At 31.9% G+C, this 27,634-nt stretch overlaps 3 protein-coding genes and 1 long non-coding RNA gene across 17 annotated transcripts in view; 2 read left to right on the forward strand and 2 right to left on the reverse strand.

The window, feature by feature from the left end:
* The window catches only part of sif (guanine nucleotide exchange factor still life), a 43,222-nt gene extending 21,332 nt beyond the window's left edge, over positions 1–21,890 (reverse strand). Inside the window, exons 1-12 of one of the 12 annotated variants that reach the window (XM_089178784.1) lie at positions 21,749–21,890; positions 17,103–18,071; positions 13,951–14,135; positions 13,691–13,809; positions 13,167–13,374; positions 12,793–13,040; positions 12,148–12,703; positions 11,096–11,449; positions 10,952–11,008; positions 10,617–10,788; positions 9,996–10,223; positions 8,054–8,183 (exon numbers count right to left, since the gene is read on the reverse strand). In XM_089178784.1, coding sequence (XP_089034910.1) covers positions 8,054–8,183; positions 9,996–10,223; positions 10,617–10,788; positions 10,952–11,008; positions 11,096–11,449; positions 12,148–12,703; positions 12,793–13,040; positions 13,167–13,374; positions 13,691–13,809; positions 13,951–14,135; positions 17,103–17,266 — 2,421 coding nt within the window. In that variant the 5' untranslated portion in view covers positions 17,267–18,071; positions 21,749–21,890. Of the gene's footprint in view, positions 1–8,053; positions 8,184–9,995; positions 10,224–10,616; positions 10,789–10,951; positions 11,009–11,095; positions 11,450–12,147; positions 12,704–12,792; positions 13,041–13,166; positions 13,375–13,690; positions 13,810–13,950; positions 14,136–15,568; positions 15,590–17,102; positions 18,072–20,012; positions 20,189–20,292; positions 20,418–20,727; positions 20,975–21,748 lie in introns of those variants that run through there. The other 11 variants (XM_015325092.2, XM_015325104.2, XM_015325091.2 and 8 more) reach the window with 11 other exon arrangements.
* Positions 1,197–5,788, forward strand: LOC107068565 (uncharacterized). Of its 2 annotated transcripts, none has more exons than XR_016178683.1 (2): positions 1,197–5,256; positions 5,435–5,788. It is a non-coding gene; the product is annotated as an uncharacterized LOC107068565 (long non-coding RNA). The 2 variants fall into 2 exon arrangements; XR_001476022.2 differs by having other exon boundaries at positions 1,197–4,916.
* Positions 21,891–23,113: 1,223 nt separating the features above from the next.
* LOC107068567 (NAD(P)H oxidoreductase RTN4IP1, mitochondrial) lies at positions 23,114–25,378 on the forward strand. The gene is made up of 6 exons (XM_015325105.2): positions 23,114–23,889; positions 23,968–24,203; positions 24,313–24,522; positions 24,596–24,708; positions 24,796–25,063; positions 25,141–25,378. Exons 1-6 carry the CDS (start codon positions 23,640–23,642, stop codon positions 25,246–25,248), a joined length of 1,185 nt encoding a protein of 394 aa, XP_015180591.2. The 5' UTR covers positions 23,114–23,639; the 3' UTR covers positions 25,249–25,378.
* On the reverse strand, positions 24,510–27,485 carry TrpRS-m (Tryptophanyl-tRNA synthetase, mitochondrial). 2 transcript variants are annotated; one of them, XM_089178790.1, is made up of 8 exons: positions 27,380–27,485; positions 26,995–27,109; positions 26,723–26,890; positions 26,347–26,609; positions 26,127–26,248; positions 25,772–26,042; positions 25,355–25,602; positions 24,510–24,735 (listed from the first exon to the last, which is right to left on the reverse strand). In XM_089178790.1, the coding sequence occupies exons 2-7, from the start codon at positions 27,073–27,075 to the stop codon at positions 25,371–25,373; spliced, it is 1,137 nt and encodes a 378-aa protein (XP_089034916.1). In that variant the 5' UTR covers positions 27,076–27,109; positions 27,380–27,485; the 3' UTR covers positions 24,510–24,735; positions 25,355–25,370. The 2 variants fall into 2 exon arrangements, with proteins under 2 accessions (XP_089034916.1, XP_015180592.2); XM_015325106.2 differs by having other exon boundaries at positions 26,995–27,391.
* Between the last annotated feature and the right edge of the window lie 149 nt (positions 27,486–27,634).

Below are 27,634 nucleotides of genomic sequence, written 5' to 3' on the forward strand. Positions count from 1 at the left end.
ATGGTTGATGTGAAATAAAAGACGAATAATCTGTAAGCCCGGAACATGTTACAACAAAGTCCATTGAACGAATATTAATAATAATAATAATAGCAAGTACTTTGATTCTTTGCAATTTGTTCATCACCGACAATTTAAAACTAAAATCATCAATCATTCGACGATACATCGTCCTTGATTTACTTCTATGTTCAGTTTTTATATTTTCTATATTTTTATTTCATATTCTTTCTTTTTATTATATTATTATTATTATTATTATTATTATTATTATTATTATTATTATTATTGTTATAATATCTCTATTTTTAATTGTATTTTTTTTTGCCTTTTTTATTATTTTTCTTTTTTGTCAATTAAAACGACCATACGTTTATCGAATAAGGCAGATCTTCTTTTGCACTCTATCTTTATTATTTTTATTTTTATTTTTATTTTCTAAAATTCACTACGCTATTGATCCTATCATCTAATATAATCGTGCACAACGTATATGTATCTACGTAAGTATTACGTATGTATATATATATATATCTATATATATATGTATATATTCTATATTTTCTCTAAGGTACTCTAGTAAAGAGAACCTTTCAAAGACAAAACGGTCCTCTCGTCAATACTTATCACTGTTCAATTCGCCCAAAAGGCTTTTTCTTTCTGCCACCCACGTCAAATCTAAATTATTTTAACAAACTTTATCAAACTGATCTTCTCTTTCTCTTATTTCTTTTTTTCTTTCCCTTATCTACAAAGATCATCGGTATCGTCGCTTTTAACCCGTTGCAGCAGCCCCCCCCCTTTTTAATTTTTTTTTCCTTTTTTGTCAACGAGCCAAATTTTTACCTCTTATCGGTTCTTTTCTTTTCTTTACTTTATCTATTCTTTTTTCTTTTCTTCTTATCTTTTTTAGAAATTGCTCGCAGCAATAGAGCAAAATGTTCATTTAACTCTCTCTCTCTCTCTCTCTCTTTTAAAAGTAAGTATACAGAATATTTTGTGCAATACCACACATAGAAACGAATTTCTCCGTATAAAAATAGGTATTATTATTATTATTGTTATTATTATTAATATTTATAATATTTAATATTATTAATATTATATTATATATTATTATTATTATATATTATTATTATTATTATATATTATTATTATTATTATTATTATTATTATTATATATTATTATTATGCACCTTTCATTCGCGATTATCACGTATCTCTATTTTGGTTTTCTCTCATTTATATTTTATTTTATTTTTATCTTCTTTTTTGTTTGTTTTTTTTTAATTTTTTCTTTTCTTCTTTTTCTTCTTTCTCTTCTCCCGTTAGATATCTTTTTTCTTTTTTTTTTAAATATACATACGAATATATATATAGATATACATATAATAAATTTCTCGTAAATTAACGAGAAAATAATTTTTATTCTGATCGATCAAAAAGAAGTGTTGTATAAGCCCTTTATATTCTGATGAACTTTACCGTTTCTCTTTCCCAACCTTTACTTTTCACTCCTCCCTCCCACTCTCTCTCTTTTTTTTTCTTTTTCTCTCTCTCTCTCTCCCTCTTCTTTTTTCTCTTTATCGACAAACTGAAATCGTAACGATATTTTCTAAAATACGATTACACTTCGACTAATAGCCACAGTTCAATATCACAAAGAATGAACTATCACGACTTCTTCGAGAATAAATTTCATCTTTTTTTTATTTCTTCTTCTTCTTCTTCTTTTTATTCTCTCTTTTTCTCTCTCTCTCTCTCTCTCTCTCTCTCTTCCTCTCTTTTTATTTCTTTCTTTTTAAAAAGCCCTTTTTTTTCTATAATATTTTAGTCTGTTCAAACTTGGCCTTTGATTTGTTATCCTTCGAAGTAAAACTTTTCATACACGATGATAAAAAACATCACCGATTTTCTAAAGCAAATGGATAAATAATGTAAAGATAAAGAATACAGATATATATATATGTATATTCTATAGTTAGACACAAGCATACACACGCACACACAGACACACACACACAGAGAAACCGTGTACGCAAACAACAGTTTCTTCAAAATATGGGGGATTGTTTTGAACCTCTAATAGTTGTCTATACACGTTAATTAAAAAGTTTAAAGTTTAATAACTATTTGAAACATTCCACGCGAGTTTCATTAAATTCCAAAGAAGAATATAATCGATAGGAAAAGCGATTAAAGTAATTATCGATTAAATTAACACGACGATATGAAGCAACAGCTGCACGCACATCCTTCACCTATATATTCTACTATATCATCACCAGTACCACCACTACCACCAGTACCACCACCATTATCACCAACCTTTAACGTTTAACGATTTAAGTTTATAAAAAACTTTCGACGTATTTACGAAAAAATCGTTTTTTCAATCAAACAATGTACACTCTTTTTCTACTTTTACTCTTTTAATCGAATATTTTAAAAGAAATGAAACATGGATGTAAAAATTTTGTCATTTATCGTAAGATCGATCCATCCGGATGTAATCAATTTTTTATATGACGATGATATTAACACTATGTATCCTTCCATCTTCTTCACAATGATGGAAATGAAGACCAATGATGATGACGATGACGATGATGATAAAAAGGACGGCAATTTCCGCCGGATTTGCTCCACCGGTGGACTTGGATGTCCTCCGTGGAGAACCCGGCGGTTAACACACCGGATTACACCTTTTAACGATTGACAAAACCGGTGAACGGATGTTTCCGTTGAGTTCCTTTGTAAATACGGCTTAATAATTATATACTCGCGCGCTCGCTCACGTCGTATGTTCGAATAAATTTCTTGGTCTATCCTTTAATGAAAACAACGTTGCTTGAAATCCTGACGAATTCTGCAACTGTTACTGTTATTGCAACTGATGATGAACGAATGAACAACGTACGTACGAACGTACGTACGTACGAACGTACGTACGAACGAACGAACGTACGAACGAACGAACGAACGAGTTAAGAACTACGTTGTTCTTCCAGTGTGTTTTCCTGCGTCAGTATATAAGTGTGTATGTGAGTATATATAAAAGTATGTGTATGTATGTTATTTTTTTTTGTATACGTGTGCGCGTTGATATGGAATAGAAAGAGTACGAAAAACAGAGTGAGCAAAAGAATGTGTGTATATATGTGTGTGTATGTGTGTGTGTGTGTGTAAGAGAAAAATAAAAAAAATAGAGTGAGTGAGTGAGTGAGTGAGAGAGAAAGAGAGAGAGAGAGAGAAAGAGAAAGAGAGAGGGAGATGGATAGACAGAGAGAGAGAGAGGATGCTGAGCGCGCGAGTCGCTTCCTCGAGCGAGTCTGCAGCGGCCGCGAACGTGCTCAGCTTCGGACTACCACTGGAGAACAGGGTAGAGAAGCTGCTACCGCGAGGGGAATCAATACCTCGCTCCTTCTGGAGGGTTAGCGAGGAGGTGTTGAGGGGAAGGAAGAGGTGGAACAGGAGCCACGGTAGTAGGGATTCTGGTGGGAGTAGGAAAAACTAACCCCTTCTCTTTCTATCTCACTTGCTCTAACACGCAATCGTAATATCTCTATCTCACTCTCTATTCCTATTCCTGTTCTAGGTTGGAAAGAGAAAGAGAGAAAGATAGAGATAGAGAGAGAGAGAGAGAGAAGGGGGTGGATAGAAAGCGTGTTTCGAAAGTGCTCAACTAGGAACGGTGGAAGGGAGTTAGGGGTGCGCTACCACTGCGGGAACTTGAAAAATGTGTGTTGTTGTCTGTGAGTGTATGTGTGTGTGTGTATGTGTGAGGCATGATTCTTCTTCCTTCCAATTATATGGATATATAACGAAGAGGATATAACAGCATTGGTCGTTGCATCTTTCCCACTTAAATTCGATATACGGATCCTGAGTCCAGAGGTTGGAATTTCCAGTTGGATGATATTATATTGCGTGTGTCCTTCCTGCGATTCGATATAGCGCGCGCATCGTCCTATTTAGAATAGCTACGCTATGTACACACACGTATATATATATATATATATATATATATATATATATATATATATATGTGTCTGTGTGTGTTTATGTAAATACTATATGTTCATGCACATGTACGTAAATTTCTATATATGTATGTAGATATGGACGGATGTTTGTGCTTTGCGACAAAATTTTAATCGATGGCCACTGTAGGATAAACCAGTCGCGAATTGGTCCGTTGGAAAAAGCGCGAGAAATTGCATTCGAATTGACAACGACAAGCACTCTCGTCGTCGTCATCGTCTTCGTCGTCGTCATTGGTTTACTTTATTGATCGACCAAAAGAATGAATAAACATTTGGTTTGATTAATTGTAAAATAATATGAAAGTGTTGAGATTGATCTTGCAAAATTTATCATTCATTCTATTACCAATAGGAAGATATTTTTTCCTTTTTTATTTAAATGCTAAAGTTTGTTTTTTTATTTTATCTTCGTTAACGAGCACGCGTCACTATTGTGTGTATCTACTATTATTCATATGGTAAGTGTAAATGTGCGTATACGTGTGTATTTATATATATATATATATATATGTTAGAGAAGGAGTATGCGCATTAAAAGTATACCTCGAATAAGATGAAGGTTTTAGTTTTATTATAGTTCGATTCAACGTTGAGAATATAAACTCAATCGATTACATGCTACGTAAATAATATTATCTATTTTATAATTAACGTTAAAAAATAATCAGCCGTAACATTTCATATATATCTTTGAAAAATAAAAGAAAATAATAAAGAAAAAAAAACTATATTAAAAACAGTTAGTTAAACGTATATACCATAATTGGTGTTTCTGATAACGGTTACTGCTACTACTGCTGCTACTGCTGCTGCTGCTGTTGCTGCTGCTGCTTTTTAAGGATACCTATACAAAGTTCCCGTTAATTGAAGGTAAACCTTTACAGACAGGCATAACATTTTCCTCATTATGTTTATCGTCGTTTAAATTTTCATATCCCACCCGGACATTTAAAAACACGTCGACCTGACTTTTATCACATTTATCAGTACTAACCCTCCCTCTGTATGATAAAATGTTAAAATAGGGAAAATAAGAAGATGATGAAGTAGAGAGAACGGATGATGAGATGATACACGTTTGCGCATGCACCTGTTGTGTCGTATACTGCCTTTTGCTTCCCTCTCCCCTCTTTCTCCCTCCCTCCCCTCTCTCTCTCTCTCTCTCTCTTGTGAAATGGCATTAAAATAACACACAGACATATATATATAAGTAAGTTTGTCTATAAAAATATAAAAATTTAATAATATATATGTGTGTATGCATGTAAATATGTAATCGCAAATATTTGATAGAAATATGTTACGACCAAAAGGTAGATATTACATAAATAAAATAAAATCCGATGTACATAGGAAGCGATGAAAAACAGAGCAATGTTCTTTTGCAGTCAAAGGAAAAGTTGCTCTGCGGTTGGCGACGAATTCATAAAACGAGTCGCAGACGAGGAAACAAAGTCAGCGGGTTATCGATATTTTCTCGGATATACATACGTATGCGAGAGTATCATCATCATCAAACCATATGTCAACGAAAGAGAGTGAGATAGAAGAGACATGAGTGAAAAAAAAAAAAAAAGAAAAAGAAAAAAAAAAAACGCGTTGCACCGTGTGTACGATGCATTCTTTCCACGCTCTCGTGCACTCGGCTATTCTCTCATCAATGTGCCCGCAAGAAAGATTTCTACAGGTGTATGCGTTTATCCTCTCTCACGCGATGCGGATCAGAGAGTAAAAGAGAGAGAGAGACAAAAGAAAAAGGCAAAAGATAAAACAAACGTACAGCAATGCTGACACACATATCTTTTTTTTTCTTTTCTTTTCTTTTTTATTCGGACCAATGCTATAAGTACGAATAATGGTATTATCGATCTATCCAATTTCTATTATACTCTTTCGACGATGATCTTAATTAAAGAGAAATATATATATATATATATATATATATATATCCGTTTCACCTGCAATTATCGTTAAGAATCCTATAGGATTCATTTCACGAGATTAGAGACTTTTCTCGATCTATTAAATTATACGACTAATGAGAAATGATATGAGTTTAAGTTTGTTTGCGTATGTGTGAATATTAATTAATGACATTAGTGTAGATACTTTTAGTTTAATTATTATTGTGTTATAATATTTGTTCAATAATTATTATTAAATATGAATCAATAATATAACGTTCAACTGATTGTATAGATTTGTAATAAATATGCTTACCAAAACAATTCTACGTAAATTATTGACTGACACAATATAATTAATTATTAAAACGATTCAATTTATATTTGAAGTTAAATCGAACGTAACTGTAATAAACATACCCTAGTAGCACAAAATATTGAATACACGTGTATTTAATATTAAAAAGAGATTCAATGTCTTTTAAACACATTGAAGACATTGAAAGACATTGAATCTCTTTTTAATATTAAATACACATGTGATTCAATATTTTGTGCTACTAGGATATTTTTGTGATGTTTTTTCTATGATCAATTATAATCTAAATGAAAATGATAAACATATCTTATATATATAAAATAATTAATCCGATTAAAAATTAAACGTAAACTCGTATAATATTCGTAATATTAAAAGATAAAAAGTGATGGGTTTGTAATATTTCAAATCTACTCCCCCACCCTCTCGATTTCTACGAAATATCGCGGCTTATTGATGCAAACCACCCTTCTTCCACCCCCTCACCCCTTCCCACAGAAAATGTCGGCTGTTTACAAGGCTTTCAATCGCAAATGGATGTTTGAAACAAGCAGCAACAGCAACAGCAACAGCAGCAACCAACTAACAGCAACACCAGGTAGAAAGAGAGAGAACAAAAAAATCTCTTCAAAGAGCCTTTAAAACTAATACCTCCGCGTTCTGCCGGTTTATATGAAGTTGAAGAAGAAGAAGAAGAAGAAACAAACAAAAAAAATCGAGAGAAAGAAATAGAAATAGTAAATGTAGCAGTGTCTGTAAAATTGTGCGTTTTAAGTTTTTTTTTTTTTTCGTCGGCACGGGTATGAATGCTTATCCGCGTTTTAAATATTTCTCGCTCGTGCGCCTACATTAAAATTAGAAAAAGAAGCAAAAGAAGAAGAAGAAGAAGAAGAAGAAGAAGAAAAAACAAAAAGACAAATAAAAATGAACAGAAAATAACTGTTCACGAAAACAAAAAAAAATAAAAAACAAACATAAAAAAATAAAAATATTTTCAACCGATATCTCTCGCGATATTTTGTAAACTGTACACCTTGCTTTCTTTCTATTTTTTTGTTATTGTTATTGTAGTTATTGTACTTTTATTTCTATTCTGACGCGTGAAATATCGTGTTATGGTATAGAAAAAAAAAGAATATATATATATATATATATATATATATATATATATAATTACTAAAAATATAATATATAATACTAAATTAAATATAAAGTATAATATAAAATATAAAATAAAATTTAATAAAAAAGTAAAATATAAAGTATAATATATAATTACTAAAAACTTATATATCTATATGTAACTCTTACATAAATATATAATTTATATATATTTAATAATATATTATAATAAATAATTATATAATTAATTATAAATTATATAATATAATAAATTAATATAATAATAATAAAAAATAATATATAAATATATATATATATATATATTTGGATAACGTTGAAAACAACAAAAAATTTGAGTTTGCGTTTAAACGAAAAAAAATAAGGAGAAGAAAATATAGGTGTTGATTAAAAAAAAAAAAAGATGAAAATAAAAAAAGAAGATAATTTCATTGAGTAACAACTACTCAAGTCGGCTGTCTTTTCTTTTTACTTTGTAGAAGAAAAAAAGGAAATAGATTCTCTTTTCACCCTCTCTAACGCCCCTATAGTGACAGGGTGGTACTCATGTCAAACATTCGATACAACGACGACATCGATGAGGTACTTCAGAGGAATCTTGATATATCGACACGATAAGGTCAACAGCTACTTGGATAACTCACCTCCGAAGACGTCAAGTAACAAAGCCTCGAGTCCGTGCTCTCCAAGGATGCTTGTTGAACGATTCCGTATCTACCATCTCTGTCGGACATATAATCGGAACGTACGCTGTCCTGTCTGTCGAAAGTACCTCTGTAACAAAACCAAATTTTAATTATTTCAATATCTAACCATATAGAATTATTTTTCATATTAAACAATATAAAATCAAATTGATTGTTTGGAAAATAATTTCGTTTTTTTTTATTTTTTTTTATTTTTTGTAAAATTGAAGACAATTTTTGTTAAACCTAGGCCTTTCAAGTGGACATAAACAATCGAATTTGATAAATTTAACCTCTCACCGATCTGACGTGTTGTTATTTGCCGATTTGCATTAACTAATGCCTAATATTAGGTTGTACCGAAAATTTCTTCCTTATTTTGATGATAAATTGTAGAATATTGTATGCATAATATTTTGCATGTAATTTTACTAAATAATATCTAATTATAGATATTATTATATTTTAAATTAATAATTATATATTATATATAATAATATTAATAACATATAATATAATATAATAATAATAATATATAAATTATATTATATACTAACTATAGATATTATTATATTATTATATACTAAATTAAATTATAATTTAAAAAATTTTACTAAATTATAATATAAATACTAACAATATAAACTCTATTTTACCTTTTTCTATACTTTCAATTATTCAACCTAAAAAATATTGTCCCCATAGAATTACTAAAAAAAAAAAAGACGAAACTTTTAAGACGACCTAATACAATTAAATCCTCTATCAGTCAAAAAACTAAATTACTTTCCGAATAACCCAATATTAAACCCAAGTAATAACAATAATAGTAATAATAATAATGTTATAGTAGAATTTATCTATAATTTAAATATCATATCGAGAATAATTTTGTATAAGTAAAAATGCTATACCATTTTGGTGCAATGTAGAAATGACAGAAAACGTTTCCACTTTCTTATAATATTCGTGTTAAAAAAAGCATCGTAACGAGGAAGAGAAGTGAGACGTAAAATCGTGCACTGATGGTTTTGTAAAAAAGAAAAAAAAGAGAAAGAAAAAAAAACCCTCCCTTTTTCTAGAAAAAGATAAAGAATCTGACGTTATAGTGTGGGCAATGTTGGTGCGTCGGAGCATTTTAATATCGAAACTCGTGCGATTTTTTTTCCATCTAGACGCACTGCAATCACAGGTGGTGACGTTTTAAAAATCGTGCCTGAAACGAGGTAGCGCTCAGAAAGAGAGAAAGAGAAAGAGAAAGAGAAAACGGCCAAGAAATGTGGTAAACGTGAAAGGAGAACGTAGCACAATGAAGGTAGAAAAGACAATGAAAACAATGCAGCAAGTCGGAGGTGAGTTGGCTGGGAGTGAGTAAGAGAAAAAGAGACAGAAAGAAGGAGGAGGACTCGAGCTTTACTCCTGATGGGAGAAAGAAAAAGAAAAAGAAAGAAAAAGAAAAAGAAAGAAAAAAGGGAAAAGAATGCTAGGGGCTTAAGTGTAAGTATGCATTGTACAAAAGAAGGGGTCACAATTTTATATACCAAGGTGTATATATAATTTGAGTAATGCACACATACATTCAACCAACTACCGTGTCTCATGTTTTTGCTGTTGGAATAAAAAATGGGGGCCAATAGAACAAATCGATCCATCAATCGATTAAATTCTTAATCGTAACTGTGAATTGTACTGTCAATTCATTTTAGGTGTTGTTTGTTTGAGAAAGAAGACAGCACTGGTTTCAGGAGATCCAAATTGTCGTTGTATCCATATTTACACAAGTAGAAAAGTTTAAGAATAAGAATAATAATAAGAAGAAGAAGAAGAAGAAGAAGAAGAAGAATAAATAAGAATAAAAAGATCTAAATAAAAAAAAGTCACATGCGAAGCAATAACTCACCTTTGCTCCAAGGAATCCGTACGATTTGATTTGTAACCGCTATCGTTGAGACTCCCTTCGTGTCTCAAAGAAGGTAACGAGTCCCATGGAGATTCTCTTTTATGACTCGAATAACCTGGATTTATTGAACTGGATGCACCTGAACCGAGAGTCGAACTTCCGGATTGCCAACCATCCGAATGCCTGAACCACTGAGCACGTGCTGATTCCCCGATACAGCTGGCGCATCTTAAATATTCAAACGGAACGTGTTTCCACTTTAACGACGCGAATGGCTGAATTATTTTTTTAATTTATTTATTTTTTCTTTTTTTTCTCATTTTATTATTTTAACGATCAAAAACTTAATGGCCATTTCGTTCTCGTTAAACAACGTTGTTTCTTTTTGACTTTTTTTTTTGTTCTTTTCTTTTCTCTCTCGCTCTCTCCCTCTCTCCCTCTCTCTCTCTCTCTCTCTCTGTTAATTGACTTTACTAATAACTGTACGTTGTTGTGTACCATCAACAATGCGCAAGCTTGAATTGGGGTCACTCTAGCAACTTCAAATTACATCTACAAATAATGTAACTACGAACTTGTGAATATTATCTGACCTACTTAGAAATTGAAAAATAACCATACCGAGAATTGTAATCGCTGAGGTACCCACGATCACGATCCACCTCACGTTCTCTCTTTTCCCTTATTATCTCGTTGCGATCGCTGTAATAGCCATCCCGATCTTTGCTGTTTTGTCTTTCGTTACAATAACGATACGACACCGGTAACGTCGATGATTTGTTTGAACTCAATCCTGCAATCGCATTTCATTACGATCTTATACTATTCATTATTTCTTTGCTCTAATTAAACAAGAAAAAAAAAAAGACATCTCATTCTCTTCTTGTTGATTTCTAATTCAACAAGAATATTTAACGAGACAAATTTGGACTAATAAAACATCATTTGTCACTTACGTCTTCGAGAAACGTGGGGTGTACGTTGAACGTTCAAAGAAACGTTCTCAGCCAATTCTGAAATGTAATTAACAAAGTTAATTAATTAAAAATGTTGGAAAGTTTGTTATCCCCAAAAAAGAAGAAAAGTTTGATCAAACTTACCCAAGTTTTCCATGCTCTGTGTCAACAAAGCTTCGAATGTACGCAAACTATAACTTTCAGCATCCATACCCTTGGCCAAAGTATTCCTGAGATGTCTTTCATATTCTAATAGAAGCCTGCTGGTTGGGCTACCAGGTGTAGAAACCGATTGCATATTTTGTTGTTGATATGTCTGGCCGCTGTTGCAACGACGAGAGTTGCAATGGTTTGATTGTTCCATATCCGAGTTACCATTTGAAGAACTCGGTGTTGTCGCATAACATTGATTATCGAAAATGACGTTATCCGAAGGCGGGGACATATCACCTGTGCACCGATTACGTTCCGAATCTAAGTACGTCCTGCCTCTGCCGCCTACAGACAGAGATGTGCTTCATGCAGGGATTGGAAACGGTGCGCATTTACAATGGTTGAACGATCGACTAACAAGAAGGCGTGTCTTATTATCCTTTAACTATTTTACTTTTAACCTTAAACATTATTGTAATGTTGACATTAAATGTTATCGCAAAAAATAGTTTCAAAAAGGAAGGTGATGTTGTACAAGTATTATATATATATAAAAAAAAAGAATTCACGAGGATAAAACGTGAGAGAGAGAAAGAGACGAGTAGAAAAAAAGAAACAGGATAATTAAGTGCAATATTAGATCGAGATCAAGAAAATGACAGAATGATTTTATAGATTGAGAAAATATGTTATCGCATTCTAATAGTTAATAGTAGTAAGATTGATTATCACGATGCACGAACGTATGAATTAGAATTGATTATTATCGATGATTATGAATCATTCCTTTCTTTTTTTTTTTCTTTTAATGATTTGCAAGCAATGAAAAATATAAATTGATTTAGTGCTTGGGCATGTTATTTGTTTTGAAAATAATTAGAAAGGTGCGCTTTCGTCTTGTTTTTCGATATTCGAATATAAGATGTAAGTAACATATATTAAACGATGGATAAATGTATAAAAAAGTAAAAAGAATAGAAATAATTAATATATAATTGAGAGAAAATATATTATATATAATATAAAAAATGACGAACGTGTACCAAGATATTGTCGACCCATGTCGTGAACGCTCCTAGAAGCTTGAAACTTGTTGTTATACGGTGCACGATAAGGATGAGAATAATTCTCGTTTTCAGCGTCCGGCATAACATACTTCTGATTATTATTACTCGGATGATAATGATAACTATGATGACTGTGCCTCTTTCTCGTCATTTCGGGTGATGTTACGGGACTATCGATGCTTGACATTGGTTTCAACATTCTCTTCAGCGTATTAGAATCTAAGCTGATTCCCCCATTTTGTGCATTTTCGATTCTCATATCGTCGGTGCTCTTGCTTTTTAATTTTCGTCCGGTGTTGTTGTTATTGACGATATTGAAGATGTTACCGTTCTGCATTTCCAGTTCAGTATAATCCGCAGATTTGGTATGATGTAGCTGCTCCTTTCGTAATGTTTTATTCTGCAACGTGCCACCCGCTTGGGTACCTTCGGATTTCAACGTTTCAGTCCCGTTCTGTTGAGTCGACGTGTCCTGATTTTTCTGTGACTTCTTTGGCGATATGGTAGAACCTTTTTCTTCCGGACTATCGATCTAAAATAAATATAAATAATTACATCAAAATTATAATTATCTCATTTTTCTTTAAATAACGGTATAAACATCTTACACACTAAATTTACCTGAGATCCAACGGTAACCGTACCAATACCAACGTTAGCGGTTTTAGGTGTTGTCTGACATGTTTCATTCTGTTTCTCTTTCGGTTTACTCGTATCACTAGTTTTTGCCGTTTTTCCTGGAGTAGCATTAGCGTTATTAACATTATCGTATAAAGATGCGCTCGATGTTGCTGCTGTTATTTTTTCACGGCCCGGTGTCATTTCCATTTCCGTTGATCGTGCCATGGTTCTTGGAAGCGTCGAAGAACCTATTTTAAAAAGAACAAAAAAAAAAAATAACAAGAATGTATTTTTAAGCTATAACTTGTTCTTATAGAAAAATATAAATATAAATAATATACAAGTATAATAAAAAATACATATAAAAATTGTACCACAAGAACCTCGATATCTAGCATCTTGACTTCGTAATCTGGCAAATTGTTCAGGAGCCATACACGTACACTGTGGCTCTCTGGATCTGCTGGGTGATGCAGGAGTTGAGACTGGCTTTCGACGAGTCTTGATTTTCTGCTTGTTCGGTGGTTCGAGCTTCAACGAGTAAGAAGAGGACGCTTTCCTTGAAATCTTGAACGATGGTGACTGCATGAAAAATTAAGTAGTGATTGCAAGTGATTTGATCACGATTTTTGTTTTCATGTGTTTCTTTTTATCTTATTTTTGTTTTTTGTTTTTTTTTTGTATTGATTTTGTTTTGCTTTGTTTTGTTTTGTTTTGTTGAAAAAGCATTGCGCGTTGTTCATCCAATTGCAACGTTTAAACGTTGATAAGCAATCACACTTAAAATAAAGATAATGTGTTCTACTTTCTCTTGCGAAAAAGTTGTTCATAATATTCAAATGTGAAAATGAAATAAAGCATTTGTTATGAGAATTTGTTTATTATATTATAAACTTACGCAACATTCTCTAAATTGTTTAGCATCTATGGGGGAAGTAAAATTTAAGCCCCATGTATCGTTTGTCATAGTATCCTTCCAATAAACAAAACAATCTGACGCTTGACCAATCCTAGTACCTAAAATATCAGATATTTAATAAGAACATTCTATTATTTATTAATATTATGATATTATAATAATTAATATATATATATATATATATATATATATATATATATATTATTATATATGTAAGGTGTATACATTAACGAGTTTACCTGGTTGTACCAACCGCACGTCTAAAATCTTATCGACCTGACTGTTGTATGCAGTTATGTGAAAAACACATTCAGGTGAATCTTGGATACAAGTGATGTTAACAGGAACTAAATCCTCCGAGATCTGCTGCCATTTAACAGTCCCGGCTCCACTGGCACTCACATGGAATACTTCGGCCCATAGCCTAAAAACTCTTTTTATTAGAAACCTTTTATCTCGATAAATAATATTATTCACATTAATATACACAATGACCGAATATAAATAATAACAAAAGAATTGGAAACAAGAGGAGATAGTATGAATGGTTCGTACAAAACATTTAAAGACATTTAATTATTTATCAATAAGTTTAAGTTTAAATTAAAAAAAAAAAAAAAAAAAAAAAACAACAACAACAACAAGAAAAATTCATTTTATTTTTATAATATTATCGTTTATCATTTGATATTATTTATTGTAAAAAACAAAAATAAAATATTAATGTTAACTCGTATTATAAAGAATTTTTTGTTACTTTATATTAATTATATTTATATAATATAATTATTTATATATTTTTATTATTATTATTATATATGTAATATTATCAATATATATTTTTATATTTATATTAATTTATATTAATACATTTAATATATTATTTATATTAATATTTATACTATATTATTATAATATATATAATATGTAAATAATTATATTATATAATTAAAGATTTTTAATTAATTTGTTATGCGTTTAGAAAAATATGAAATAATATATAAATACAATTGAAAAAAAAAAAAAAAAGTAATTTAATGAACATTTGAAAAAGAAAAACTTTAACTATGGTACTTAAATTGTTTAATATACTAATAGGCGTGGCATGCACATTAAAGTATTTTCAAAAAAACGTGCTTTTGGATAAATTGTATAATAAAATTCTTATTAAATGTTGAAATGATATTATATCTACACAGATGCAACAGATAGACTACATATTTATTTCTTTTTTGATTCATATGTTATCAACGAGTTTCAATGAACGAGTATACATGAATAAAAAAAAAAAAGCCCCAAAAATAACAAAACAAAAAAAAAGAAAATATATCAACGTGATGTATATAAAATAATTCACGAATTTTATAATATACAACGATAATGTTTATTAATTAAAGGTGCATCTCTAATTAAACTACATGATACTTTTTTTTTCTATTTATATGTAAATCTAAATAACGTATAAAGCGCAAGTGTGTATAGATGAAAATGGAAAAGGATTTACCCATGTGCGTAACGTTGTGTGTGTGTGTATGTGTGTGTAATCTTAATGAAAAAATATTCAATTCAATACAATATAATTGTTTATTTAAAATTGTAATAATAAAATGATGAAGAAGATCAAAAAAAAAAATAAATAAATAAATTAATTAAGAAAAAACATACTACTACTACTACTACGATTAATATAATCGATGATAAAAAAGTGATTATTGCTTAAAAAAAAGTGAATGTTTCAATATGATATTATATTATTCGATAGAGAAGGACAAAAAGACGTATTGGAAAAAGAAAATATGGGAAAAAAAGAGACCATATATGACCACAGTACACGAAATATACTATTGCGTACGCTACCGTTCCATATCTCAGTATAGCCTAAAAGCAAAATAAAAAATCAATAATTCATATACGTATATATACATATACATATATATATATATATACATACACATACATATATATACATATATATATATATATATTTATTTTTGATTAATAAATTGATTAAAAAGATTTCTCATGATGGATATCAATGATTTTATAAATTGTTGGAATATACAGACACACACACGCATACACACACATACACACACTCACGCATATTTAATGATACTTAAACAATGGTTGTTGAATTAGGTCTTTTTGGAATTTTTTTCTTTCTTTTTTTTTTTTTTGTTAAATATATACAAATATAAAATTTATATTATATTTAATATATATATATTTGCAGCAATGAACTTTCTAGTTCCTAATGTCAATTAATAATAATAATAATAATAATACATATATATATATATATATATTTTAATTAATTAATTATAATTATATATTATATTATATTAATATATTATATATAAATATTAATTATATATATTATATAATATTAATTATAATATTATATAAAATTATAGTAATATAATTATAAAATATATAATAATATATAAAAATATATAAATATATATAAAAATCATATAATAATATATTATATAAATATTAATTATATATATATATATATATATATATATATATATATTATTTTTTTTTTTTTTTTTTTTTAACGGAGAGAACTCTAGTGAGATGTAGCAAACAGTGGAACGATGCGAGAAAGTAAAAGAAACATTCACAAAGGAAAAAAAGCTTACTCCAACGTTTACTACATGTACCGTGGTCTCTTAGTAAAAAATAAAAAAAAGGTGAACCGTCCTTCTCTGTGTGATGAATGAACGAGAGAAACTCGATCAACGAGCACGAAAGAAAGAAAGAAAGAAAGAAAGAAAGAAAGATAGAAGAAGAAGAGGCAAAGGGAAACAAAATATGAGAGAGAGAGAGAGAGAGAAAGAAAGAGAGAGAGGGAGAGAGAGAGAGATAGTGAAAAAAGAAGAAGAAGAAGAAGAAGAAGAATAGAAAGAAATAGAGAGAGAGACACAAGCAAACGCGATTGAGGGGAAAAAATTCGGTGGTTGAGGGAAAAAAGAGGGAGGTAGGGAGGGAGGGAAGGAGGGTGAGGAGTATTTACGTGAATGAGCGACTTGACGAGTCACTCCTATAAAATGCTGCTGGGAAAAAGAAAAAAAAGGGAAAATGTTTCGGCTACGGGAGATGGAAAATGAAGGGAGGAAGGAAAAAAAAGAAACAAATATGAAAGAAACGCAAAAAAAAATGGAAATAGAAATAAAAGCTGCAGGGATGGAAAAAGATAGATAGATAGATAGATAGATAGATAGAGAGAGAGAGAGAGAGAGAGAGAGAGAGAGAAGTCAGTATAATGCATTCAGTACAAGTGTGTACGAGTGTTTTTTTTTTTTTTTTATCGAAGATAGAGAAAGAAAACGGTAACATGGTTTTGAATGGAGTGGTTCAATGGTTTGAATGGTTATGGTATGCGCACCTCTTCCTCTCTCTTAAGCTTCCGCACCTGAGCAAGTGGCCAGTTTCACCCCTGCGCCCTCCACCGCCGCCGATTCCACCCCTGGCTCCGGTCTGCCATGGGGAATCATCGTAACGATATTTTTTGATAAGAGGAGCACAGCTGCAGGACAGCTTGTTGCCCATTCTATCACTCCTTTTCTAATTCCTCTTTCACGTCCCCTCCACCTCAACTCAATACCACCAAACCTTTCACACGAACCAATCCTTCTTTCAATCTCTTCTAATCAGGTCTTTCTTACTCTCTCTCTCTCTCTCTCTCTCTCTCTTTCTCTCTTTCTCTCTTTGTTTGTTTGATTAATTTTTTGTCTTTCTTCTTCCTTTCTTATTTCTGTATATTACAACACCGTTCCTTTCTTTTTGAATTTTTCTTTGTTTCTTTTTTTCTTGTTATCCTTTTTATGGTTCTGTTTTTTCCCTTAACGACAAACAACCCTTTTATATATATCTATGTATCTATGTATCTATGTATGTATGTATGTATGTATGTATGTATGTATGTATGTATGTATGTATGTATGTATATATGTATATTATGTATGTTCTCTTCTCTTATATTTTCTTCTTTTTCTTTATCCTCTTTGTATTGTTATTGTTTTTTATTTTTTTATTTTTTTATTTTTTTTTTGGTTTGAATGAGTATTTTCTTGTAATTGATTTTATTTCGTTATAAGGTCTCTCTTTGAATTTCTTTTTGACACACTATGCGAACTTCTTCACTTGGCTTGTCTGTCGACTTTTGGCACCAGTTTCGAAATACCATTTCCGGAGGTTTTTAGTGATCTTCGTGTTCTCTTTATGGTATGAGTTTGGGAAGCACTTGTATAACAGGGACAATTCCCCGAAATAATCGAGATTAGAAAGAGGTATCTTTATTGTCACATCATTGCGATCGTCTAAATTCATCAGCTTCTTCGTGGTTGCATGATCACTGCAATCAAAAATAAATTCATATTAAATCAATTATTATTATTATTATTATTATTATTATTATTATTATTATTTTATCATATCTTATGAAAGTTTCTTTTACGTATAAACAATGATATGATATTAATAAAAATATGAAAATAAAAACTATCTGTGTAAAACAAAAATATTAAGTAGTTATATCTGACGTATGGTCAAACATAACATATCAATCTCAAATATGTTTATTTAAAAAAAAAAATTAAAAAAAACGTATAAACAATTGTAAAGACATGAATTAAAATAATATTAAAACACTATAAAACGATAATATGTGAAATCTACGTCAAAGGAGAAATAATTTCATGAAAATTTAATCAACGATTACATCGTCAAGCTCGGCTGACCACACATAGTTCATAACTACTAGGAACACTGCTGCTGCTGCTGCTGCTGCTGCTGTTACTGGTGCTGCTGCTGTTGTTGCTGTTACTACTACTTACTACTTACTACTACTACTACTACTACTACTACTATTACTACTACTACTCCTACGTCATAAAAACACGGCTATGATAACTTAATGATCGCGTTTAATCGATTTGGTCGAGTCATCGTGGCCCTTTGGCAGTTTATCGACGAGACCTCATCGTACCTATATACTATGGAAATTAATTTTAATCGCGGCACAATAATCAAGCTCGGTGTGAGGTCAACAACACTGTGTGCGGGGTGGATGTGTCACGGATAATAAAAGGGGTGGCGTCACGAAAGAGATAGAGAGAGATAGAGAAAGAGAGAGAGAGAGAGAGAGAGAAAGAGAGGGTTACTGAACCTCTGCCGGCTCTCCTCGTCTACATAATACGTGTGCCGTCATCGCGATAAATCTACGATAACCGGAGGTGTGTACGCAAAGCGATAAATGAACAATCATCCTACGATCGATTATCAATCGAGAATCTAACTTTGAAAGAAGTTTGTTCTAAGTAAATCTTATATATATATATAGATACTTCAACCCCTTACAGTTGCATTCAAGTCACGGAAGACTATAATGGTATATCAACAAATCTATCTTTAAGATTATTCGTGAGTTTTTTTTTTTTTATGAAACGAATGAACGAAGGAACGAATGAAAAATCTTTTCATTGAAATAGTCAAATGTAAATTCAACGGACACACGAGAGAGAAATCAATCTATTTGAAAGGTCTTAGAAATGTTCGCGGATTTGATGATGAATAAATGTCGATGAATGTTAATAGGAAAACAGAAGCCCAGATAACGTGTAGGCGTGGGTAAAAGGAGCTTTCTAAACACTATATCGATTTCGGCGGTGATGCGGTTACCCATCGTCCGCGCTTAAGCATGAATGGCGGGTGCAGGTCGAACTCGGTTCGGCCGAAATATCACGGATGTTTACTCCTTGCCGCTCCCTTCTCGCATTGCAGGGAGCGTCAACTCTCTTTCTATTTCTCTTTCTCTCTCTCTTTCTCTCTCTCAAGATTCCTGAATATGATTTAATATTCTCGTCACAGCTCCACCTTGTTTGTTATCCTTGTTCACTTTTCACGTAATCTCATCGACGAATTTTCAAAGCTCATCTAAATGTTTTTTTTTCTTTTCTAATGAGAGAAAATGAAGAAAAAAAATAAAAAGAATTAAAATTGATAATATATGAATAAATGTCGTTCAAATGTAGTCGTTCAAAACGTTTATCAAATCTGAAATAAAACTAATCACGAAAAGAAGAAAAAGAAGAAGAAGAAGAAGAAGAAGATGATGATGATGATGATGATGATGTTGATGATGATGATAATGATGATGAAGTAGAATAAGACGAAGTATAAAGAAAAAAAGAAATTTTCCGCGGCTCCGCCTAGTCGCTCGCGTAAACACTGCACCAGACTCGATGCACCAGCCGCTGCATCCGGTACATGATCAACGCCCCGCCGCACCACCCACCTTCGAAAGGAAAGAAACCTCCTTTCTCTCAATTTCGTCCTTTCCTTCCTCCTTCTTTTATTTTTTTCTTCTACCCGCCTTTTTCTTTCTTTTCTTTATAACACACCACTTTTCTTTTTTAACACCACTCTATATCACGGGGGTGTTTCTTTTTCTCCATTTCTTTCTCTCTTTCTATCCTTCTCTCTTTTTCTTTCTTTTTCTCTATCTTCCCTTTCTCTCGTTTTTATCCCATTCCCTTTTCTCTCAGTCTCGTTTGAAGAAAAAAAAGGTGACTCACCGTTGGCGAAGTCTTCGCCACGGTAGAAGACCGTCTCGAGCGTATCGAGGCGTCGCGATACCTGGCCCTCCGCTACGTTCCAATAACGGTGCCGAAGAAAGGGAGATGTAGAACGAACGAGAGAAAGGGAAAGAGAGAGAAAGACGTGTGTATATGTATATATATCTATATACATATACATGTACACACAATATATATATATATATATATATATATATTATACACACTTATACCTATATATACGGATAAAGAGAAAGAGAGGGAGGGTCAAAGAGACACAGTGAAGAGGCGTAAAAGAGAGAGAGAGAGAGAGAGAGAGATGAGGAGAGTAGATAGAAAGGAAAGAGGGGAGGGTCAGCGCAACTATGGCGGAGGGGTGTGGGTATCCACCCTTTTCTCGAAGCAAGAAAAGTCTCGTGACACCGAAAGACCCACCGTCGATTGGCGAATGACGATCTCCGAAGTGGTCGATGCCGTCGAAAATCGCCCTAGCTGATTTTCTCTTTGTACGGGCTCCACCGTCGTAAACGTAGTAGTCATGCACACGGTATTTCCGGTGTTTTGCGCCAAATCCTCGCCGACGGCGTAGCCATGGATACTGCAGGATCGGACGGAGAGCCGACTATCCCGTACCCCTCTTGGCCACCCTCACGAATGCGCGTCCCCACGGCCGAAAATGTCAATATCCTCTCTCGCTGCGTCTGCCTTGCGCCCCCTCGCGGCTGCTCTTAGCCCCCTCCTCCTCCTCCTCCTCCTCCTCCTCTTCCACCGAACCCCGCAACCCCCTTCTTCTCCAGTTCTCTCCCTAGTTCTCTCTCTTTCTCTCCCTCTTTCTTTCTATTTCTCTTCTTCTTTCTCCTCCTCCGCCACTATCACCACCACCACCACCACCACCACCACTACCACCTAGGCACCTCACTTCGCACTTCACCCTTTGCCCTTCCTTCTCACTCTTTTCCTATCTCTCTACATATCTCTCACTCTGTCCATCCTCACCCTCGTACGAGAACGGCCTGTTTTTGTTGCCGCCCCTCTCGAAGGCCCCTTTCACCAACAGCGCCCCGCCCGATCGTTGGATCCTTGGCGAAACGATTGTTAACACACGATACGTGAAAGGGATGGAAAAGAAAGAAAGAGAGAATAGACCAAAAAAAACAAAAAACAAAGAATAAAAACAAAAAATAAGAGAGAAAAGGAACTAATCACTGAACGGGGGATCTTTCTCTTTATTTATTTAGTCGATTTTCTATTTATCGCAAACTAATCCCTTCCTCCGTTCTTTACACACCACCAAAAATCTCACTCTAATATCTTCCTTCCGTTCGTTCGTACGTTTTTCTTTTTTTTCCTCAAACCCTTGTTTCTCAACCAGTGAACACACTTTGCGCAACCCCTCTTTTTTCGAGGAAAAACTTGAATACTCGCGTCCGATCACCACCGATCTTCTCCGACTTACCGGATGACTTACGCGCGGCTCCGGTCGCCGGCGCAACCGCCACCACCACCTCCGTATTCCTCCACCTCCACTTTCTCCTCGTTATTGTTGTTGTCGTCGTCGTGGTCGTGGTCGTCGTCTTGGTCGTCTTGGTCGTCTTGGTCGTCTTGGTCGTCGTAGTCGTCTTGGTCGTCGTAGTCGTCTTGGTCGTCGTAGTCGTCGTAGTCGTAGTCTTAGTCGTTGTTGTCGTTGCCGTCGTCGTCGTTGTTATTGTTGTCCTCGTCCTTGTCGTCTACGTCGTTATCGTCGCTGTCACGGCCGTCTTCGTCGTCGGTCTCATGCTTCCTATAGCGAGGCGTAACCATAGAGATCGGCGATCAATGACGGGCATGCGCTTTATCGCATTTACCTATGATAAAAGGGCGGACCACCAACGTTTCCGTCTCTTTCTCGTTACCCCTGCGAGTACGAGTTTATCTTCGCAAATCTTCTTTCTTTCTCTTTCTCTTTCTCTCTCTCACTCACACACTTTTCCAACACCCATCTAACCAACTCCCTTCCCTTCCCATCACATCCCACCCCATCCCACCCCTGTTCTTTTACCGCGAGCCTTCTACCCCTTAAACGTTAGCCCGACCGGTGCAATCGCGCACACCGTACGATCTCTCGTAGGAAGGAAGGTGTGCAACGCGAAAAGGGGCGAATGCTCGCGATACGGGGCAAGGACCGTGCCTGGGATATCGCTTATCGTTACTCCCATCTCGCCGGAACTCTATATTCCTTTAACCTGACCTCTGCCCTATTTTTCTCGTTTCCTTCCTTTTTTTTGGATTTTTTTTTTTTGTTCTTTCTCTTTGCTCTTTCCTTTCCACCCCTTTTGCCTGCCTTTTTCTCTCTCTTTCTTTCTCTTGTTTTTTTTTTTTTTTCATTCTTTTTTACCACTCCCACGAGGAAAAAATAAAAGAAGGACAAATCCACACCCACGTATCATCCACCTACGAAATTAATTTCGTGTAACAAAATTGTCCGTAACGATGAATGAGACAGGGGTTGATCAAGCTAAGGGATTAAAAAATAAGAAAATAAAATCTAATTTATTTCATCCGACTTTCTATTCTTATCTCACGTTTGAATAATTGATTGTATAATGCAATTTTTTTCTTTCCTTTTTTATATTTTATTAATTTCGCTAATTGATAATTTTCTTGAATATGCAGATCTCATGAATAAAATATTATTCTAGTTTGATATAAATTCTATGTAATATATGTAATGTTCTAATTTTATATACTATATGAAAAATGAACTGAACATTTTTTTTCCTGACTATTTTTATCATTACAAATGAGTTCTATTTGTCAAACGATCAAATTTATATTCCTTCGTGTCTTTCGATGACGGATTTCCAATTTCTCTTCAAATTGCAGATTTTATCTGACTAATGCATCGCCCTGCACTACTATCATGAAAATTATATAAATCGGCAATGATATTACTTATTGTTTTAACAATATATAATATTAATTCGTAGCTAATCGTTTGAATATTACTTAATTACAATATAATTATTGTTAACAAAATAATTCGTTTTTCGTTTGCATTGCTTATCATATTGCAATGACATTTAAAAATAAAAAAAGATCAAATTAATCGATGCTCAAATTAATGCTAACATTTATATGTGTATTAAAATGTAATAAATTATTTAAATAATATATAATTAACATTTATTTACAAATATAAATCGTTTTATATTCGTGATTCTTGCACACTTCTATTAATAACATTGATGATGCATTTGTAACTTCACGCACGTTGCCGCGCAAAGTCTTTACAACAGAGCTACCGTGAAAAGCTAACCTCTCTTTTTCGTAGATGTTTTGACTTAAAGTTCATTCTGTGATAATCAATAATGTTAACAAAAAATATAATCAAATTAAGACGGGTGATAAATGATATGCAATTGCGATGTCTCTCCCAATTGTCACCAAAATACAAAGAAGATGTAGATAATAAAATGTTAGCTTGGCAAGTACATTCTTATGGTGATTTGGATGAATTAAAATTGTCAAATGTAAATATACCAATAATTACTAAACCAACAGAAGTTTTGATCAAAGTTCAAGCAGCGAGTGTAAATCCCATAGACATTGCAATGATCCGTATGATAAATCAATCATTATCTTTCATAAACATTACTTTACATTTTATCATATTTCAAATAATTATATTTTTGCTAGGTGGTTACGGTGCAACATTGTTGAACCTTATGCGCAAAGTTAAAAACTTTGGTAGCTATACGTACAATGATATGATTGAATTTCCATTAACATTAGGAAGAGATTTTTCTGGAATTGTAGTATCAAAAGGACATAATGTTGGAGACAAATTAAAATTAGGTGACCAAGTATGGGGTGTAGTTCCAGTTGATAAGCAAGGCTGTCATGCTAATTACTTGGTTATTGATAGTAGCTTGGTAATTTATACATCTATGTATTATTTAGACCTATAATATATATATATATAATAAAACATATTTTTATATATAAATTATAATTATATTATAAACTATATAAAAATTGTAGACTAATCGATATCCAAAAAATTTATCGTACATTGAGGCTGCTAGTATTTTATATGCAGGATTAACTGCATGGTCTGCTTTGTGGATTACTGGTGGTATGTGTTACAAAACATCTATCAATACGAGATTAAATAGAAGGATGCTCGTATTAGGTGGTTCTGGAGGTGTTGGTACTATGGCTATACAACTCTTGAAAACTTGGAATATGCATGTAATATTATATTATTATATAACTATCACATTGTGTTGTTCTCTTATTGATAGTTGCTCAAAATTTTGTTTAGGTAATAACCACTTGTAGCAGCGATGCTGTAAATATGCTTGAGAAATTAGGAGCCGATGTTATAATAGATTATAAACAACATGATGCTGATGCACAAATCATTTCTGAAGGACCGTATGTTATTTATTATCATCATCTTATCTGTAAAATTTGTATGAATATAGTTATTATCAATTATACATAAATTAATTTTATTCGTAGGTATGATATAATTTTGGATTGTTCTAATCAAGGACCAGATTTAATAAATTCAAAAGGTTATCCATATTATAATTATATAACACTTAATTCCCCGTTATTAAAAAATATCGATCAATTGGGATTGATAGCTGGAACTGTTAAAAATCTTGGCGACATATTTAAATATAATATTCCCATATCTAATAACAAAGGTTCAATTAAATGGGGTTTCTTTGTACCATCGGAAACAGGCATGAATATGCTTCACGATTTTGTTGAACGTGGACAGGTATAATTGTATATTAGGTCTTTTTTTATAATTCTATAGTTTAATATACACATTTTATAAATGTATTTTATATACAGATAATACCAGTTGTTAAACAAGTATATCCTTTCCAAGATTTACCGTCAGCATATGAAAGAGTAACGGAAGGTCATTTGCGAGGTAAATTAGTTATTGATATGAAATAATATTTATTATAATTATTTTTTTTTTATATCGTCGCACTTATAAAAAAAAACTGAAAAGAAATGAAAAAAAATATATATAATTTATTTATAATAAATATTTATTTACCTTTAAATATATACAATCAACGTACACTTGTGTATTTTGCCATTTCGTTAGTCGTTGTTGTTACATTTCTTTTAAAACCTATTTTATCCTTTACGTCAGAATAACAATCAAATGCAATTTCTGTTGCTTTTTCTGAACCTGTTTTTAAAACTTCTTCCAAGTATAATTGTTCATTTAATAATCTAAATATCTCTTCCTGAATTGGTTTTAACTTTTCTATTATTACATCTGCTAATAGCAATTTATATCTACAATATTAAAAAGACATTAAAATACAGCTAGAATATTTGTAATCCTCTGCACTATAACAACGTATTTAACTTCATGGGCGAAAAATAAGAAGCATAAAATATAGCTATGCATTAAATCATAGTGCAACAGATTAATAATCAACATTATATAAATGGAAATACCTACTTTGCAGTATTTAAACCTTGCACATCTTTACAGATCTCTTCAGGTGACTTTCCAGTAAGTAAAGAATGAATAGAAATTAAATTAGAAACACCTGGTCGTGTTTCAGGTTCATAAGTTACTTCAGATGTAAAGTCAGTTAAAGACTTTTTAATTCTTTCTAACATCACTTCTGGTTTATCTGTCAAATCTAATCTACTTTTGACATCTTTATCCGATTTGGACATTTTCTTTGTAGGATCTCGTAGTGATTTTATTCTGCAACTTGCATCATCTAAAATTTATGCAATCATTCATTATATATGAATATACTTTCTTTATTTTATTGAAATATATTTAATTATTATAGTATACGTACTACATATAAGAGTCCGTGGTATTGGAAAAGTGTCTCCATACTTTTTATTAAAAGAATACGCTAAATCCTGTGATAATTGTATATGCTGTGCTTGATCCAATCCAACCGGTACATTTGTAGCTCTGATGCATATTAAAATTTGCTTTTTTTTTAATTTTATATTAATTAAAACTCAGATGTATCAAACTTAGAAGAGTATGAACAAAGATATTATTCATACCTGTAAAGTAAAATATCAGCAGCTTGTAAAACAGGATAGATATATATTCCTAAAGGAATATTTTTCAAACTATCACTTTTTTCTTTGAACTGTGGCAAATGTCCAAGCCTAGCCATGGTGGTAATACAGCCAAGTATCCAACACAACTCTGCATGCATTGGAACACTAGATTGTTGAAATAATATACTCTTCTGTGGATCTATTCCACATGCCAATAGCGTAGCTGTCATTTTTAAAATATTATTTCTTAATACTGTAGGATTCTATAAAATAAATATACTATATACATATTATTAATATTAAAAGTAATATATACAAAACATATAAAAACATTGTATCACATTTACAAATATTATATATATTTTAAATTCCTTACATGAGGTAATGTAATAGAATGCATATCTGCGATACTCCATATAACCATGTTTTCAGAATTTTGTAACTTAACCCATTGTTGTATCGCACCTAAATAATTTCCTAAATGAACATTGCCGGTAGGTTGAATCCCAGAAAATATTCTTCTTGAATATTCAGTTTTTGCTAACTGCAATAATAATAAATATAAAAATATGAAAATATTGAACAACTAATTGTTAAACACATAAGAAAATAACCTATAAATTAATTAATTCATTCATTCATTCATACCTTTTGACTAAATGATCTTATTAATTGTGCATTATGATACGAAGATACGAAAACACCACCACATTTAACAATTTTAATCATCTTTTGTAATTAAAAAATGACTTGGAAATGTTTATTAACACTAGATTGCCCGAGATTTCTTGTATAGCTATATTGCCCAAAAACAGTCAAAATGACTGCATTGTGAAAAAATAACTAATGTGTAAACAAATTTGTTTAAAATTAATTTTTAATATTTCTTATATTATTTACAGTTATACAACAAGTTATTAGTAAATATTAACAATAAAAACCAAATTCTAAGAAATTGTGTCATTATATACATAATTGTTTTTCTAATTGAAAATAAAAAACAGTCAAAATGACTGCCTTGGGCAATCTAGTGTTAAATATTAATTTATATAATCTGTAACCACACAAAAAATACATTTGACTTTCCCGCAACTGAATAAATTAACGAAAGATAGATAAGATTAATCTTAAATTAAATAACTGAATGTACAATTATTTAAAAGTAGTTTATTTATAAAAATTGTAAATTAGATAAATATTAAATAAAATATAAAAAGAAAAGAATATTAATAAAAATTGCAATTTAAAATATATTCAAATGCAAGGAGTATTCGCGGTCTATTACACG

This window comes from Polistes dominula, unplaced genomic scaffold (genome assembly GCF_049000335.1).
Source record: "Polistes dominula isolate Pdom_NZ unplaced genomic scaffold, Pdom_raw_medaka contig_18, whole genome shotgun sequence".
NCBI lineage: Eukaryota > Metazoa > Arthropoda > Insecta > Hymenoptera > Vespidae > Polistes > Polistes dominula.

Excerpts from the sequence above, each read along its gene's own strand:
- TrpRS-m (XM_089178790.1), bottom strand. The coding sequence starts at position 27,075 with ATGATTAAAATTGTTAAATGTGGTGGTGTTTTCGTATCTTCGTATCAT. Across the intron at positions 26,610-26,722 it reads ATTCTATTACATTACCTCAT|AATCCTACAGTATTAAGAAA; the intron begins GTAAGGAATTTA and ends TTTATTTTATAG. Across the intron at positions 26,043-26,126 it reads ACCACGGACTCTTATATGTA|ATGATGCAAGTTGCAGAATA; the intron begins GTACGTATACTA and ends CATAAATTTTAG.
- LOC107068567 (XM_015325105.2), top strand. The coding sequence starts at position 23,640 with ATGTTAACAAAAAATATAATCAAATTAAGACGGGTGATAAATGATATG. Across the intron at positions 24,523-24,595 it reads TGAAAACTTGGAATATGCAT|GTAATAACCACTTGTAGCAG; the intron begins GTAATATTATAT and ends AATTTTGTTTAG. Across the intron at positions 24,709-24,795 it reads CAAATCATTTCTGAAGGACC|GTATGATATAATTTTGGATT; the intron begins GTATGTTATTTA and ends TTTTATTCGTAG.